This window comes from Rhinopithecus roxellana, chromosome 13 (genome assembly GCF_007565055.1).
Source record: "Rhinopithecus roxellana isolate Shanxi Qingling chromosome 13, ASM756505v1, whole genome shotgun sequence".
NCBI lineage: Eukaryota > Metazoa > Chordata > Mammalia > Primates > Cercopithecidae > Rhinopithecus > Rhinopithecus roxellana.
Genome location: NC_044561.1, coordinates 1,417,113 through 1,433,246, shown reverse-complemented (window position 1 = coordinate 1,433,246; position 16,134 = coordinate 1,417,113). Strand labels below are relative to the sequence as shown.

Below are 16,134 nucleotides of genomic sequence, written 5' to 3'. Positions count from 1 at the left end.
GGGTAGATGGAGAGAACGAATGTCCTGCCTTCTTTGTCACCCTTCCCCACAGTTTCTGTCATGGTGCTTTGGCTGGGTGGAGATCTAACACTGATTCCAGGGCCTGGGGTGGATCAACATCTTCCTCCTTGCCCCCTCCCTTTCCTCCACCTTTCTGTCCTTTGTGCTTTGTGCCCTTTCGCTTGACCCCAACTCTCTGTGGTCTGTGCCACTCCCCCTGCACTACCTGCAGAGGCCCAGCGGCTGCCCTACTATGCCACCTATTGTCACACCCGACTGCTCATCCACTCCATGTGCACCAGCCACTACCTGGACATCTTCATCACCTTCATCATCTGCCTCAACGTGGTCACCATGTCCCTGGAGCACTACAATCAGCCCACGGTGAGCCCTGGTCTGTCTCCCAGCCCAAAGTTACAAGGTGAGGGTGGGGTCTCAGCAGGACCCCACCCCAGGGATAGGGTAGGGAAGGGGTTAGCTGATAGCAGGATGTGAGCAGCCTCTCCATGCTGGGCTCTATGCTGGACACTGCAACGGGAGGAGGTGCCGGACAAGCTTGCCCTCAGGAAGCTCAGGGTCTGGAAGGGAAGGGTCAGAGGGAAGGTGGGTCAGGGAGGCAGCATTTGGTCTGTGGTTTGCACATGGGTGGCAATGACTGTGGTGTGTTAAATATTGACTCTTTGCAAGCCACACTACATGTATGAAGTCTTTAATCTTCACAGCAATCTTAAGGCTGGCAGGGGGAATCCTTTGTCCAGATTTTATAGGTGAGGAACCTGAGGCTTAGAGAGCTTAATTATGCTGCCAAAATTACTCAGCCATAGGTAGTGGAACCAGGTCTGGAACTTAGATTTGCATTCAAAGCCTACCATGTAGCCTCCATTTCTACCTGGGCATATGGAGACTATGCAAAGGGTGGAAGGACCATTTCAGGCAAACACTGATGGTGGATGAGGATGACCATTTCCCAGCTTGTTGCAGACCAGGTATGTGAGGGGCATGTGAGAAGCAAGTGCATTCTAAAAACCCTGATGGAGTTGGAGGGGAAGAAGAGGGAAGCAGAGCTTCCAGGTGTGGAATTAATACCTTGTTTCAAATCATGAGAGAGGAATATTATGAATGCAGGAAAAAGAAAGATAACCACTGGCAAAATGAAACAATAATTATAGAACTTCCAAATTAACAGGAAAAAATGGAAGACTAATGGTTTACATTTACCAAGTATTGTTCTGTGTCCAGCACTGAATTATTAGCTCATTTAATTTTCATAGCAGCTTTCTAAGATGAAATGACTTGCTCAAGATCATATGGTGAATTTGGATTTGGAGTGAGCACTAAGCCAGGATTCAAATGTAGGCAGTCTGGCTTGGTAGCTCTTCATTAATACCCTGTATTGCCTCCAAAGGTACCAACTAGACCAGATACACACAAATAGGAAAAAGGAAACAGAAGGAATAACAACATAAAATAAATAGCACACATTAAGGTGGAAAGAATAAAAGCAGCATATAAATAATTACACTAAAAGTAAATGGACTAAATTCTCTCCTTAAAAGGCACAGACTTTCTGAGTGGAGGAAGGTTCTGGAGCTGGTCATGTGCCCTGGATCATGCTTCTCTTTGTTCCCCCATAGTCCCTGGAGACAGCCCTCAAGTACTGCAACTATATGTTCACCACTGTGTTTGTGCTGGAGGCTGTGCTGAAGCTGGTGGCATTTGGTCTGAGGCGCTTCTTCAAGGACCGGTGAGTGGCCAGGCTGGGTTAGGGCAGTAATAGGGTAGACTGCAGGATGAGGAAGCAGGCCTGACCCTTAGGGAAGTCTGGAGCAGCCTGAAGAGGGGAACCAGTAAGCATCTAGGCACTGATGGACAGGCGTCCCAGCTGCTGCTTATAGCTCTGAACAGGAAATGATTATGGTATCATCTGATGGGTGCAGGGCATTCCACTTGAACCTTCTTGGTTCATCTTTGGTAGGTTGTTTCTACCCTATAGGCAGAGCAGGGTCTGCCTCATGCTAATACTCCTTTTTGAAGGGAATAATGAGGCTTAAAGAAGTTGGTGGATTAGCCTAAGGCCAGACAGAGGGAGCAGCCAGCTCAAGGTTAGGCCTGGAAGTCACAGTCCATGCCTCCTCTCCTGCAGGAGGCCGGAGATGTTTATCCTGATCAGCCCCTTGCTTGAGGAAGTGATGGCTATGGGGAGCAGAGATGGGCCTGGACCCAGTGGCGTTAGGAGGCGCTAGTAAGGGAGGGCAGCCACACAGCCCAATGGGCCACAATAGAAGGTTGAGGACTTGGGAGTCTCCCCTACTAAGATGTGTCTGAACCAGAGGGATCCTCCTTATGCCCACTCCTACCCTCCCATGCACGACTGAACAGATGGAACCAGCTGGACCTAGCCATTGTGCTACTGTCAGTCATGGGCATCACACTGGAGGAGATAGAGATTAATGCGGCCCTGCCCATCAACCCTACCATCATCCGCATCATGAGGGTTCTGCGCATCGCCCGAGGTGAGGGGCAAGGGGTGGGACAGGGAACGGGGGCAAGCAGGGGCAGGATGAGACTCCTCATTGCCTGATGAGAGCATACAGGAGTGGGGTGGGGAGAGGTGGGGGCAGGAGTTTGTGGGCATGGTGGGCTCCTTGCTGAGCAGGGGTGAGCAGGAGCCAGGAGGCACACAGCCAACACACACACATGCACCCTCTGTGTGCACACACTTCCCCCAGCACACAGACAGCTTGGCATAGCACACATGGATACACACTCCCACTTCCTTGTAACGTCATGACCCATGGGGTCCAGTCTCAGAGTGTGATGCAAGGAACCCAGTCCAACTGGGAAGATGTGAAACACCTCCAGCTCCTCACTGGCGTTTCTCAAACACAGTGACTGGGATTTACGGTCTTCAGAGACCCTTCTCCCTCCCCTCAAGGTAGTTCCCACACTTCTTTTAAAAGCCTCCTGCCTAAGGGCGAGCCCAGGTGCCTCTTGCTCTTCTGCCTGCCAGAAACTCAGCGAGTGATGCCAGAGTCCGCTTTATCGAGAGGGGAAGGGAAGAGATGTGGCCACTCACGCTGGTCCTTTGTGCCTGTGACAGTTCATGGCACACTCATTCACACACTTCATAGACCTCAGTTCCCATGAGAATGCCCCATCCTCGGGGGCTGTTTTACAGTGACACCCACGCCTTGTGTCCACATGTTTTTGTGCATGCCCCACTCACCCTGTGGCTGCACCCACATTCTTGTAATGTGGCGTCTGAGAGCTGGACTCTGCTTGCACGTGCCTTCATGTGCTTTTCTACCGAGTTTACGCATGTGCACACACGCGTGCACACACACGTCCCCACCGGCCCGGGGCTGAGTGGGCGGGGCTGGGTCTCGCCCACAGTGCTGAAGCTGTTGAAGATGGCCACAGGGATGCGGGCCCTGCTGGACACGGTGGTGCAAGCTTTGCCCCAGGTAAGAGCCACTCTTTCTGGCAGCCCTCCTAGGGGTCATTGGTGTCAGGCTGGGCCCTGGGGCATGAAGGCTCTGATATTCCTTCTCACATCTGCCAGAGCCAGGGCAGATGCTGTCTCTGGGGATGCATTTTGAGCCAAGGGCTGACAGGCAGAAAGGGTCCCTTTCTGCCTGTGTCTTCCGGCTTCACCACATGGCTGCCAGTGACACTCTGTGTCCAGCCCTGCGCACGCACTCAGGATCCACATCGTGCCCTTGGTTGCCCCCGGGCTGGTGGAGGGAGATGGATACTTCAGGGAGATGTGGGGAGGGACCTCCAGCATGCTCCAGAGAGAGGAGACTGCCAGACACTCCCTGGGGAGAGAGGGAAGGCAGCCTAGGAAAGGGGACCTTTGAGCTTGACTTCCAAGGGTGGCTTGTCAGAAGAAGGTGGCAGTGTGGATGGGGAAGTTCCGAGATGGCATTCCAGGAGGGGCAGCATGAGACACTGACCCAGGTGGGGATCTCAGAAGTTAGGGAAGTTGCTTTACCCCCACCCCGTGGTTAGTGAAAAGGGAGATGTGATCAGGGCCACAGAGGGCATCTTTTTTATCCTCCTGGGAATTTTGCAATCCCAGTCCTTCCCTCCCTTGCTGTCTTGACTGCTTGAGGCTCTTCTTCCCCCTCCCCTAAGGGTGGCCTCTCCTGTGAGCTGACCCTCAGGCACATTTATTTATTCATTGTGATTCATCGAGTCATCAGGAACTTTAGACACCTTAAAATACAAGGCACAGATACTGCACAGTAAAAATGAGGATACAAGATTAACGGCGCAGGGAAGGTGGAAGCAGAGCTAATTCTTTCGGGGAGTGAAGCTAAGGACATGGGTGAGTTCTGTTCCTGAGTTAGGTGTGAGCTTCCCAGCAGCCACGGTATAAAGGGAAAGTGGCATGGTCTGGATGGAAAGCAAGGACATTCATTCAGAGACGTGGTTTTTCCTAACACTAAATGTCTTCAGGGGACTTTGTCCCATGGGAGATGGGAGTGATGCTGGGTGGCAGGCTGTGCAGACAAGAAGTAGATTGGAGCCCCCACTTGGGCCATAATGCCTGAGAGCAAAGTCTGGGCCCTGGGCATGCAACTTAGCTTTTCGTGCCTCAGTTTCCTTGCCTGTGAAATGAGGATGGTGGTGAAGCATCGCTCCCTCAAGTGCTTATTTCAAAGGGCAGCAGTGAAGTTTCAGGTGGTTAAAGCTTATGAAGCACTTCAGAAGCCTGGTTCATGGGAAGTGCCTTGTAAGAGGCTGCTAGGGATGGGGATGGCAGGTGTGTGGCTTGGCCTCCCTGGCCTCCTTGCTCCCACTCCCCTTCCTCATGCTCTCAGCCCTGGGCAGTCCTATCATGATTCCCAAATCCAGTGCGGAGCTGGCATGGGCCTTGGCACATGGAGATGTTCAGGACATCCCAGCCTCCAGCAGGAGACCCATGGTAGTCATTACAAGTGCATCAGCACTTTAGAAGAAGCAGGTGCCGAGTGCCGCTGGCCGTGAAATGGTGCTGACCCCTCAAAATCCATTTGCTGTTGCTCATGCTGTTGCATGGACATTGCCCATTTCCTCGATTCTATGTAAAGTGCTCAGAAAACGAAGCTTCAGCCTCTCCCCACCAGACTCTGCCCCAAGAAGAGGGAGGAGGCATCAGAGAAGGCTTCTCAGGGGAGGTGACCCATGGACTGGGCTCTGAGGGGTGGGGAGGAGGCATTTTCCAAGCAAAGACAGAGGGTCCTCCCTGCAGAGGGAAAATAATATGCCAGGGCACTGTGGGGCTGTTTTCTGTGTGGCTGGAGGGTGTGGGGTTGGAAGATCAGGCTGGGAGGGGGTCCCTGGGGGCCAGGTCACAACACACCTTCAATGCCAGGGAAGCAAAATCGGGCTTTATCTTGCAGGCAGTGGGTGCCACAGGAGGGTTCTAGACAAGGGAGGTTGCAGCCAGAGCTGCTTTTGAGAAGGTGGCTCTGGCGGTTGGGAGGAGAGTGGATTGGAGGAAGACGCTGGAGGCAGGGAAGCTGGTGAGGAGGCTGCCGCAACCCTACCGGCTCTGAGATGCTGACAGTGAGGAGGGGAGAGATGGAAAATGGAAAAGCTGAAGGCAATCCTGGTTAAGAGACGCTGCCAGCCCCGGCCTGCGCAGGGCACAAAGCTGAATTCCTAGGGCCTCGACCACGCCAGATCCTTCTTAGCAGTTAAGGCCTTACAATTTGCCTCATAGGTGCTCAGTAAGTGCTTGTTTTATTAATGAAGGGAACATCATTTAATTAGACACTAGCAGTACAGAACGGCTGGCCAGGAAACCCTTCTTTGGAGTGGAGAGGAGAAACTTGAGGAGTGGTGATTAACGGGGTTTACTTCTCAGCAGTTAATGTGAACGTCTTCTGATTCTCTTCACGCAGGCCTTCTGAGGGTTCTAAGAGAGATTTCAGTTCTAGGGCGAGAATGTGTTTGACCTTATCTTATCCATAGCATGAGTTAAAGGTGGTCTCCAGTGCAGGGATAGATTTGAACTAGGTCTGGAATCTGGGACGCTTTCTCCCACAGGAGCTGTGGGACGGGGGTGGCTGGGTTTGCAGAGCCTTCTGGGGTCCACGGGCCTGCGTGATTCCTGCCTTCCCTCCTCTCTATGGCCAGGCCTCGTGCTGGCCCGAGGAGGCAAATCTGATCTCATGCAGCTGTGTTCCTGTTCGTGAAGATTTCCCAGACCAGCAGATGACAGTGACAGGGACAAGTGCATTTCGGTGGTTTCGTAGAGGAGCTAATGTTAGTGTTGACACCTCCTGCCTTCTCCCTTCCCTTCATTCTTCCATCCATTCAACCTTGGTAGCCACACAAGGTGTGTAGCACAGGTTGTGTGCACAGATCCTGGGGCCAGCCTGCTGGGTCTGGACCCCTGTCCTACCAGTTACTAGCTGTGCGCCTCTGGACAAATGATGTCGCCTCTCAGTCTGTCTCTTTCTTCATCTGAAGAATGGGGATAAAAGATAATTCATGGATTATTGTGAGGAGGAGGTGAGCTCATTAACCTCAAGTGCTGGAAATGGGGCGGCTTGTGGTAAAGGCGGCACAAGTGTTTTCTTGTTATTCTGAGCCCTGTGCTGGAACCAGCCTGCCCTCCAGGTCCTGTGGGGTGGCAGACGTGGACACACAGCCTGGGGGAACGTTACAGCTGCTCTGACCCTCAGGCTGCCCACCCCCACCGCCCCAGCCTCCACCCTTCCCAGGCCTGGTGTGCCCCCACCTGTTCCCCAGTCCCAGCCGGCCTCACCTGTCTTCCCGCAGGTGGGCAACCTGGGCCTCCTCTTCATGCTGCTCTTCTTCATCTATGCTGCCCTTGGGGTGGAGCTCTTTGGGAAGCTGGGTGAGTGACTCCCAGCGCAGGCCTGTGGTGGGGTGCAGCGGGGCTGCAGGATGACTTGGTGGAGCAGGGACCCCCAGCCCATCACATCAGGGTCTTTGTTTTGAGGAGATGCCTACAGCAGGGCCCCCAGCTGTCTGGTCTCCCAGGGAACCTGCCCTCCCTACCACTGTAGTTGTTGCCTGTCTTGTGTTGGTGCCTGTCTTGAGCCAGCACCGCCCCAGCAAGTGGAGAGTCCAGGGTGGGGGCAGAGGGCAACAGAGCACTGGCCGAGCTCTGCCCTGCACCGGGATGGCTCTGAAAAGCAGGGTTCCCTGACAGGCTGGCCCTCACCCCATTTCATCCTCTTTCTCAGAAACCCATTCTTCGGTGGGGGGCAGAACTAGACTCACCCAAACCTGAGCCCCAGCTCATGCGCCATCTCCCCGAGCCTCAGTTTATCTGTGGGCTGGGCACAGTCTGCACGCCCCTCCTAGAGTGTGATGAGGGTTCTGAGGCAAGGTGGGAGGCACCGGGTCAGGGTGAGCCCCGCAGGTGCTTTGCCATTGGGCAGGGCTGACCTCCTCCCCGCTTCCAGTCTGCAACGATGAGAACCCGTGCGAGGGCATGAGCCGGCATGCCACCTTCGAGAACTTCGGCATGGCCTTCCTCACACTCTTCCAGGTCTCCACGGGTGACAACTGGAACGGGATCATGAAGGTACTCCCGGGTGGGCTGGGGTGGAGAAATCAGCCAGATGCTGGGACAGTGAGGATGCTGGTCCTGCTGCTCAGGGCTCTGCCCACCCAGCCCCACCGCACAAGGGAGGGGCGTGCAGGGCACGGAGGAGTGGAGGGGCCTGCCCAGGACCAGCACAGTGGGGAGAGCTGAGCTGTAACAGGCCCCTTGTCTACCACTGTCCCATCTCCCAGTATTGCCTGGGATCGGGGCTCACATTCTAGGGGAGACAACTCCACCTGGTTCCAGGGGGTACCTGGGGCCCAGGCAGGCCCGAAGGCCAGGGCCAGGCCCCCTAGTGACTGTCGCACCAACCAGGTCAACTGGCAGAGGCTCCCTAGCCTGGGCTGCAACCTGGGCTGGGCTGGGAAGGGCAGGGAGGGGCTCCCGGAGGACAGGGGTGAGGCCTCGGTTCCGGGGCCCTAAGGTGGAGAGGGCAGTGATAGGCCTGTTCTGCCTCTCACCCCCACCTGCAGAGCCCCCAGTCGCCCCAGCAAGGGGGCAGGAAGCCAGGGGGGTAGGAGAGGTGGTCACTGTCCTCGGCCCAGGGCAGGAAGGTGGTGGAGTCTTCTTGAGCTTTGTGGTTGGGAGTTGAGCTGAAAAACCAGAAAAGAAGGACAGGGAGGCCCTGGTCCCGAATGCACCCTACTCCCCAGGGGCCCCTGAAGGAAGCCCCAGATGCCCCTCCTCAGGCCTGACTGTGTCCCAGGGAAGCAGGCCAGCTGTGGGGAGGGTGATGTGGGCGGGAGCAAGAGAGTAGGAGAGGGCGCTGGGCCATCGTCTGTCCATGCGGGGACTTAGCTGAAGCTGAGGCAGGCAGATGCCACCACAAGGCAGAGTGGGGCAGGGCAGCCAGGGGCCATCTCGGGGGTTGAATCTAGGTCTTGCTGCCTCCGCGCGTGGCCCTGGGCTGGCCTCTGCCTCCAGCAGCCTCTGGGATGTCCTCATCCTCATCGTCGTCCTCTCCGCCCTCCCCACCACGCAGGACACGCTGCGGGACTGCACCCATGATGAGCGCAGCTGCCTGAGCAGCCTGCAGTTTGTGTCGCCACTGTACTTCGTGAGCTTCGTGCTCACCGCGCAGTTCGTGCTCATCAACGTGGTGGTGGCTGTGCTTATGAAGCACCTGGACGACAGCAATAAGGAGGCGCAGGAGGACGCCGAGATGGATGCCGAGCTCGAGCTGGAGATGGCCCACGGCCTGGGCCCTGGCCTGAGGCTGCCTGCCGGCTCCCCGGGCGCCCCTGGCCGAGGACCGGGAGGGGCGGGCGGCGGGGGCGACGCCGAGGGCAGCTTGTGCCGGCACTGCTACTCGCCTGCCCAGGTGGGCAGGGGCTGGAGCGGCGTGAGGGTCGCCAGAGGGGGGCCACTGCAGGGCTAGATGGGCAGCGGGGCCAGGGAGGCCTTGCACAGAGACCTCTGTCTTTCTGGGCCCCACCCTGCTCAGCTCCATAGAAGGGGTGACCCTGTGATGAGGGGGTCGGTCCCAGGCCATGGGCACAGAGAACCAACCGGGAGGGCAGCTATATCCTGCCCACCCCGCAGCCCCGGGACCCGGCTGATAATCCCGCCTGTCCCCACCCCGTCCCCGTCCGCCTAGGAGAACCTGTGGCTGGACAGCGTCTCTTTAATCATCAAGGACTCCTTGGAGGGGGAGCTGACCATCATCGACAACCTCTCGGGCTCCATCTTCCACCACTACTCCTCGCCTGCCGGCTGCAAGAAATGTCACCACGACAAGCAAGAGGTAATGGCAGCCCGGGAGGCCCAGCCCCTTGTGGTAGGGGCAGCACGAAGCCTGGTGGGGGGCCTGCCCGAGGACAGAGCCTGGCTCTGGGCCGTAGAGACCAGGCTGGGTCAGTGTGGGCACACGTAGCTTCCACGGCCTGGGCAGATTGGCTCCCTGAGCCAGGGCCAGGTGTGGGCCTGTGGTGTGGTGGCTGCAGCTGCTGACCCCAGCACCGTGCCGCACACAGTAGGTGCTTGGGTAGGGCAACTGCCCCGCCTTGTGTGTTGCAGGTGCCAGGCAGGGAGCCTGTGTGTCACTTGCAGGACAGCTTGCCCTTTCTGTGACATGAAGGGGTCATCTGCCCGCTCTTCCCCCAGGGCATCATCCTGGCACTCAACCTTCTCCAGGTGCCCTGTCCTGGTCTCCAGCTCGGGGCTTAGGCCCACCCAGCTCAGGGGTTCCCCTGGGTCCACCTCCAGTGCAGGCACAGGCAGCCCCTTCCCCTCTCCCCAGCAGTGTGGGCCCCTGAGCTCTCCCCGGGGTGCTCCAGCCCCCAGGGTGGCCCCAGCCTCAGGTGGCTGCAGGGCGGGTCCCCAGGAGCCGTCAGCAGGAGCTGGAAGTCTGGGCTGCCTCACACCCTTGCCCTGTGGTGGCTGCAGATTCTCCAGTGTCTCTGGGCCCCGCAGTGTCCCCTGCCTGTGACATGCTGTGCAGGTTGTCCACACAGGGCCATAGATGAGTCAAGTCCAGCCCAGTCTTGACGGGCACTTGGTCTGGGGGCAAGCAGACAGCTGTGGAGTTCACAGCCCATGGCAACTCACCTGTCCTCAGGCCCAGATAGCAAGATGGGCCACTCAGGGCTGGCTTCCACTGGAGGTGACCACTGTGTCACCATTGCATACCACCCTGGCTGGGCCCCTGCACAGGATGGACACATCATCCATGCCCAGCAGGTGTCTGGACCTTTCTGACCACTGCTTGGCCTCTCTTTAGAGCCTCAGGCCTGTGGCTGCATGCCCCAGGACCCAGGCCTGCCCATCCCAATGCTGTGGTGACCCGAGGCCACCCCCTCTTCCTGCAGGTGCAGCTGGCTGAGACGGAGGCGTTCTCCCTGAACTCAGACAGGTCCTCGTCCATCCTGCTGGGCGACGACCTGAGCCTTGAGGACCCCACAGCCTGCCCACCTGGCCCCAAAGACAGCAAGGTGAGCTCCCCTGGGGACTCCTGGGCAGGTGGGTCTGTCCTTGAAGCCGGGCCCCTACCCACCCAGGCAGGAACCCCCTGTCTTTCCAGTCTACCATGTAAATGGCACTCACTGTGTGCTAGGCCTTCATCTCCTGTTGGACAGATGAGGGCAGTAGGGCTCAGAGAGATGGAGTGATTTGTCTGAGGTCACACAGCCACAAGCCCAGCCAGGGATCCAACGTGGCACTCAGCAGCACTGGCTGCTTCTTGTTGCTTTGAGTATGTTTTGGTCCATTCCATGGGGGTCATCCCTGGCTGGCAGGGCTGTGAGGCCGAAGCGAACGGGGGAGTCGTGTCAGGCAAAGCACCTACTCTGTGCAGGCGCTCTGCCTGTGCCAGCTGTTTGTCCGCCCCACCGCTCTGTGCAGCAGGGATGATTTGTCCTCACTTCATGCTTGAGGACATGGGGCTTCCAAGAAGTGGGGTGATGCTCACATCACACAGCCAGGAATGACAGAGCAGGAAGCCACCCCTGAGGCTGGACCCCAAACCTCTGCACCCCAGGGGGTCAGTCTGAGGAGGGCTGCAGGCCAGGAAGGGCCCTTTGCTGATCCTGCAGTCTTAGGGGGTGAGACCTCAAGACCCGGGCTCCTGATCTCAAGGTCAAGGTGGTCCTGCCCTGCTGGGGGTGGGAGGCATAAGGGACAGCTGGGGGGTACCCTGGGCTTGGCACCTCTGCCCCCTAGGCTGGCCCTCCATCAGTTCAGGGTAGGCTGCGGGGCAAGTTCTTCCTATCCCTTCCATGTCACTTCGGTCCCCTCCCTGGTTGCTCACAGTTGCTGCAGCTCCCTGTACCCCCACACTGCTCTCCTACAAAGGATATCAGGGTGCACAGTTTTTGGGACTCAGCTGGACTTGGGCAGGGTACAGTCTTTTGTGCCAGACTCAGCAAGTCATCGGAGGTTGGGGTGGCACAAATGCGTCTACCTTGGAGGGGGCATTAAGGCAGCTCTTCTGGGAAGGGGTCCCTGTGGGCTACAGGCCTGAGGAATGTGGGGGCCAGGGAATGCCTAGGAAGGAAGGCATTACTCTCCTTGGATGCAGAAACATGCTCAGCAAAGGGAAGGGACGCCCCCAAGGTCATGCTCACGGGACACTCTGGCCACTCAGCCTGTCTTCTGATGCCTTCGCCAGCCTTGACCTGGCTTCTTTGCTGGCCCAGGGTCTGTACCAGGGAAGTCACTAACTGCCTGGGGCATCCAATGGGGATTTGGAGGTGGATTCCTTTCACCGGGGTTTGGGAAGATGGTCAGGTAGAGGAGGTGAGAGGAAGGTCAGACTAGCCAGGAGGGTAGCCTAGTTAAGCGAGGGCCCATGGAGCAGGTCATGAGGGCAGCTGTCCCCGCCCCCCTAGTCCTGCCCCATCCTACCTCCCTTTCCTTGCAGGGTGAGCTGGACCCACCTGAGCCCATGTGTGTGAGAGACCTGGACGAATGCTTCTTCCCCTTGTCCTCTACGGCCGTCTCACCGGGTCCAGAGAACTTCCTGTGTGAGATGGAGGAGATCCCATTCAACCCTGTCCAGTCCTGGCTGAAACATGAGAGCAGTCAAGGTGAGGGGTGGGAGCCCTGCCAGCTCCCCACAGCCCTCAATTTGGGCATCTGCTTCAGAGGGAGATGGTTGAGTTTTTTCCTTAGTATTTTTACCCAGATTATTATATTTAGTCCAGAAAGAACTGGATGGATATCTGACAATGAGAGAGAGACTCTCAGGCCTGATATAAAAATGATAAAAGATCAAGAGCCAAATAGTACAAAAAGATGAGATAATTATAACAAAAACCTAAGCATCTAAAGGAAGCTTCATGCTAAGCTTCCTAGGAGCCATAGTGAAAAGGGAAAGAGGTGGGTACACACGGCTCTTATATCAAGCAGAAGGAAAGCTGCCAGATTATTGTGCTGTTTTTCTAGAGCTGAATTAGAAAGGTGTGTAGCCCACAGATCTTCATATACATGGGGATGTTAAACATAGGAAAGCCTGGTGTCTTCAATAGCCCTTTTGCAAATTCCTGATACTTACCCCTCAGCTCTACCCACAGTGTTCTGTTTGTGCTTTGGGCCCGTGGCTGGGCTCTGGGCACAGGGCCAGGGGACTAAGCTGGCCTGCCACCACGGGTTCATCTTTACTGTGGTCCTCATGGAGGGTGGCAGGAACCTGGCTTCACAGCACTGGCTATGGAGGGAGGCAGAGAGATGAGGAGCCCAGCAGAAGAGGGATGCCCAAGACTCTGAGCCCCCCCCCAAGTACCCTTCGGGGACGCCTCCCAGGAGCCAGGCATGGGGTGACTTTCCTGGGCACCCTCCCTAAAGCTGATGGGCTTTCAACTGGCCAGGGGGGCTGAGGTGCCAAGATCCCAGACTTCCCAAACCCAAAGTCAGGGCACAGGGCTGACCCGAGAGCCATTCTGGTGGAATGTAATCTCATTCCCTTTCGCCAACCATTTATTTACGTTTTCCTTAAATGGTAACATGGTATGGCATAGGAACCCCAGCCGGGACATTCAGACTGTCCAGCTGTCTTGGGTACATTCTTCTATTATCTCACCCTCAACCCCCCAAGGTATGGAGGGGACAGTGGGCAGAGGCTGCTGCTACCCCCCCACGCCCCCCACACCCAGACCCGCCCCAGCCCTCAGACCCCCCACCCCCGTCTCTGTCCCTTACTGTGTGCAGCCAATCAGGCCAGACTGACCTGCCATCCAGTGCAGCGCCTGACCCGGGGCTGGGACGCCCCAACCCACCTGCTGTCCCACAGGGGCCCCCAGACCTGGCCAGGCTGCATGGTGGGGTCAGGACCTGGGGGTGACTGATCCTAGTGAGCACCTACTGTGTACTTGGTACTGAGCTGGGAGCTTCCAGCTGTTTCTTCTCCTTATGCCCCTCAAGATGGCATCTTGTTCCCTTTTACAGAGGAAGAGACCTAGGCTTGAGCCCGGGTCTGCTTGGCTCCAAAAGCTGTGTCTTGCCCAGGGCCCCGGCCCCCTGGAATCAAAAGGGCTGGTTCAGGATTTCTCTCTTGCTCTCACAATGGGGAAACGAAGGTTTAGAGAGGGGGACTTGCCCACGGTCTCACAGTCAGTTTATTAAGTGGCTCTTCCCTGCTGGCCCAATGAGATTGGTGCTCAATGCCACCTTCCAGGGACTGCCCCCTGGCCTGAGCGTGCTCCCTCAGCTCTGTCTCCTCCTCTCCCAGCAGCACCCCCAAGTCCCGTCTCCCCGGATGCCTCCAGCCCTCTCCTGCCCATGCCAGCCGAGTTCTTCCACCCTGCAGTGTCTGCCAGCCAGAAAGGCCCAGAAAAGGGCACCGGCACTGGGACCCTCCCCAAGATTGCGCTGCAGGGCTCCTGGGCATCTCTGCGGTCACCAAGGGTCAACTGCACCCTCCTCCGGCAGGTACCGGCACCTCCCAGGCTCCAGAGCACTGGTCTGTGGGCAAGGGGCAGGATCTAAGCCAGGCCTGGAAGTCCAAGGGACTGGGAGGGGAAGGACCCAACCAAAGGCCCAGGGCACCACCATGCAAGGGGGTTTGGGAACGCTGGGGTGATGGTGAGACTGGAGCAGGAGGTGGCACTGGGGCGGACGGGAGTGGGCAGAGCTGGGTCCTGGGGCCAGCAGAGTGTGGGGAGGACCCCGAGGGGGGTCTGGAAGAGGCCTGTGACACCTAGCTTGAGGGGAGGGGAGGGGAGGGGAGGGGAGGAGTCCTGGAGGTTTTGCAGGGTGGCGGGGTGCTGGCGGTGGGGAGGACACTCTGGGTTCTCTGGGTGGGTGTGACTGGCGGCTTGATTACCAGGAATGGAGGTGGGAGGGCGGGTCTGGTGGATGAGAAGCCTCAGCCTGCAGGGTCCCCTGTACTGGATTGGCCAGGGCCACAGCCCTCCTACCCAAGGGAGCACTGAGGGCTCCGTTGTGGGGGTGGGGAAATGGGGCGGAGCCGGCTCCCACAGTGCGGTGAGTGCGGTTGATTCACTGGGTGACTGACTCCGTCGTAGCAGGCTGCGTGTCCTGGCGGGCAGGATACAAACTCCCTGCCTGCTGGGCTCACTGTTTAGCGCCGAGAGTGAGCTGCAGGGGTGCAGGAGGAGGGGTGATAACCAAAATAAATGTCTGCCGAGTAAAGTCTACTCCATGGTGGACAGGCAGGGCGAACAGCTCCTGGGGAGGGGCTGGAGGTGGGGGCTGGGAGGTGGGGGGCCCTGGTGCTGGGAGGTTGGAGCTGGGCAGCTGGGAGGTGGGGGGCCCTGGGGCCGGGAGGTGGGGGCCAGGGGCCGGAGCAAGTGGGAGGGACCGGAACCAGTGAGAGCAGCCAGGGCAGGGGCCGTGTCAGGACCATGGGGGCTGTGGTGGGGGTGCCACGTGCCCTGGGGGAGGGCGGTGGGCCCAGGGCTTCCCCTTGGAGTGAGCCTGGAGCCTTCCGTGAAGGGCAGGGCCGGGTCTGACCTGGGTTTGAGGCGGGTGCTAGCTCCTTTCAGGGGACCTCTCGGGGCAGGTGCAGGCCCTGTGGTGACTGCCGCCTAAGCTGGACATGCAGAGGGGAGAATCCCTGCTCCGAAGGGAGCTCGTTGGATGGGGGCTGCCTGCTGTGCCGGGGAGGGAGGCGTCCAGGTTGCTGGGGTGGGGGCAGACACAGGCGGCCTCCACCGCTCCCACCTCCCCCCAGGCCACCGGGAGCGACACTTCGCTGGACGCCAGCCCCAGCAGCTCCGCGGGCAGCCTGCAGACCACGCTGGAGGACAGCCTGACCCTGAGCGACAGCCCCCGGCGCGCCCTGGGGCCGCCCGCGCCTGCTCCGGGACCCCGGGCCGGCCTGTCCCCCGCCGCGCACCGCCGCCTGAGCCTGCGGGGCCGGGGTCTGTTCAGCCTGCGGGGGCTGCGGGCGCATCAGCGCAGCCACAGCAGCGGGGGCTCTACCAGCCCGGGCTGCACCTACCACGACTCCATGGACCCCTCGGACGAGGAGGGCCGCGGCGGCGCGGGCGGCGGGGGCGCGGGCAGCGAGCACTCGGAGACCCTCAGCAGCCTCTCGCTCACTTCCCTCTTCTGCCCGCCGCCCCCGCCGCCGCTCCCCGGCCTCACGCCCGCCAGGAAGTTCAGCAGCACCAGCAGCCTGGCCGCCCCCGGCCGCCCCTGCGCCGCCGCCCTGGCCCACGGCCTGGCCCGGAGCCCCTCGTGGGCCGCGGACCGCAGCAAGGACCCCCTGGGCCGGGCGCCGCTGCCCATGGGCCTGGGCCCCTTGGCGCCCCCGCCGCAACCGCTCCCCGGAGAGCTGGAGCCGGGAGACGCCGCCAGCAAGAGGAAGAGATGAGGGTCGCAGGGGCCCCCGGCCGCCCACGGCCCGCCCCGTCTCACCTTTTTTACCTCAGGAGCCAGGAGCAGACAGCAATACTTCGTCCACACCTGGGATCGCGCAGGGCCCGCCGGGCACAGGCGCCCGTTGCCCGTCAGCCGGGCTGAGCGGAGTCTGGGTTAGCCAGGCCTGCGTGGCCCATGGTGGCCCTTCCAGTGCATATATATATATATGCATATACACACACACACACACACACATAGACAGACATATATATATATATATTTATTTTTTTTACTGAGAGCTTATG

General features: G+C 58.7%; 1 protein-coding gene across 1 annotated transcript in view; it reads left to right on the top strand.

Annotated features, from left to right (window-relative positions):
* CACNA1I (calcium voltage-gated channel subunit alpha1 I) overlaps window positions 1-15,934 on the top strand; it is a 119,292-nt gene extending 103,358 nt beyond the window's left edge. Inside the window, 12 exon segments of the mRNA XM_030914993.1 lie at window positions 233-384; window positions 1,635-1,744; window positions 2,380-2,513; window positions 3,394-3,464; window positions 6,775-6,853; window positions 7,428-7,549; window positions 8,553-8,891; window positions 9,168-9,314; window positions 10,378-10,500; window positions 11,928-12,093; window positions 13,737-13,933; window positions 15,198-15,934. Of these exon segments, the coding sequence (XP_030770853.1) occupies window positions 233-384; window positions 1,635-1,744; window positions 2,380-2,513; window positions 3,394-3,464; window positions 6,775-6,853; window positions 7,428-7,549; window positions 8,553-8,891; window positions 9,168-9,314; window positions 10,378-10,500; window positions 11,928-12,093; window positions 13,737-13,933; window positions 15,198-15,842 (2,285 nt within the window). The 3' untranslated portion in view covers window positions 15,843-15,934.
* The last annotated feature ends 200 nt before the right edge of the window (window positions 15,935-16,134 follow it).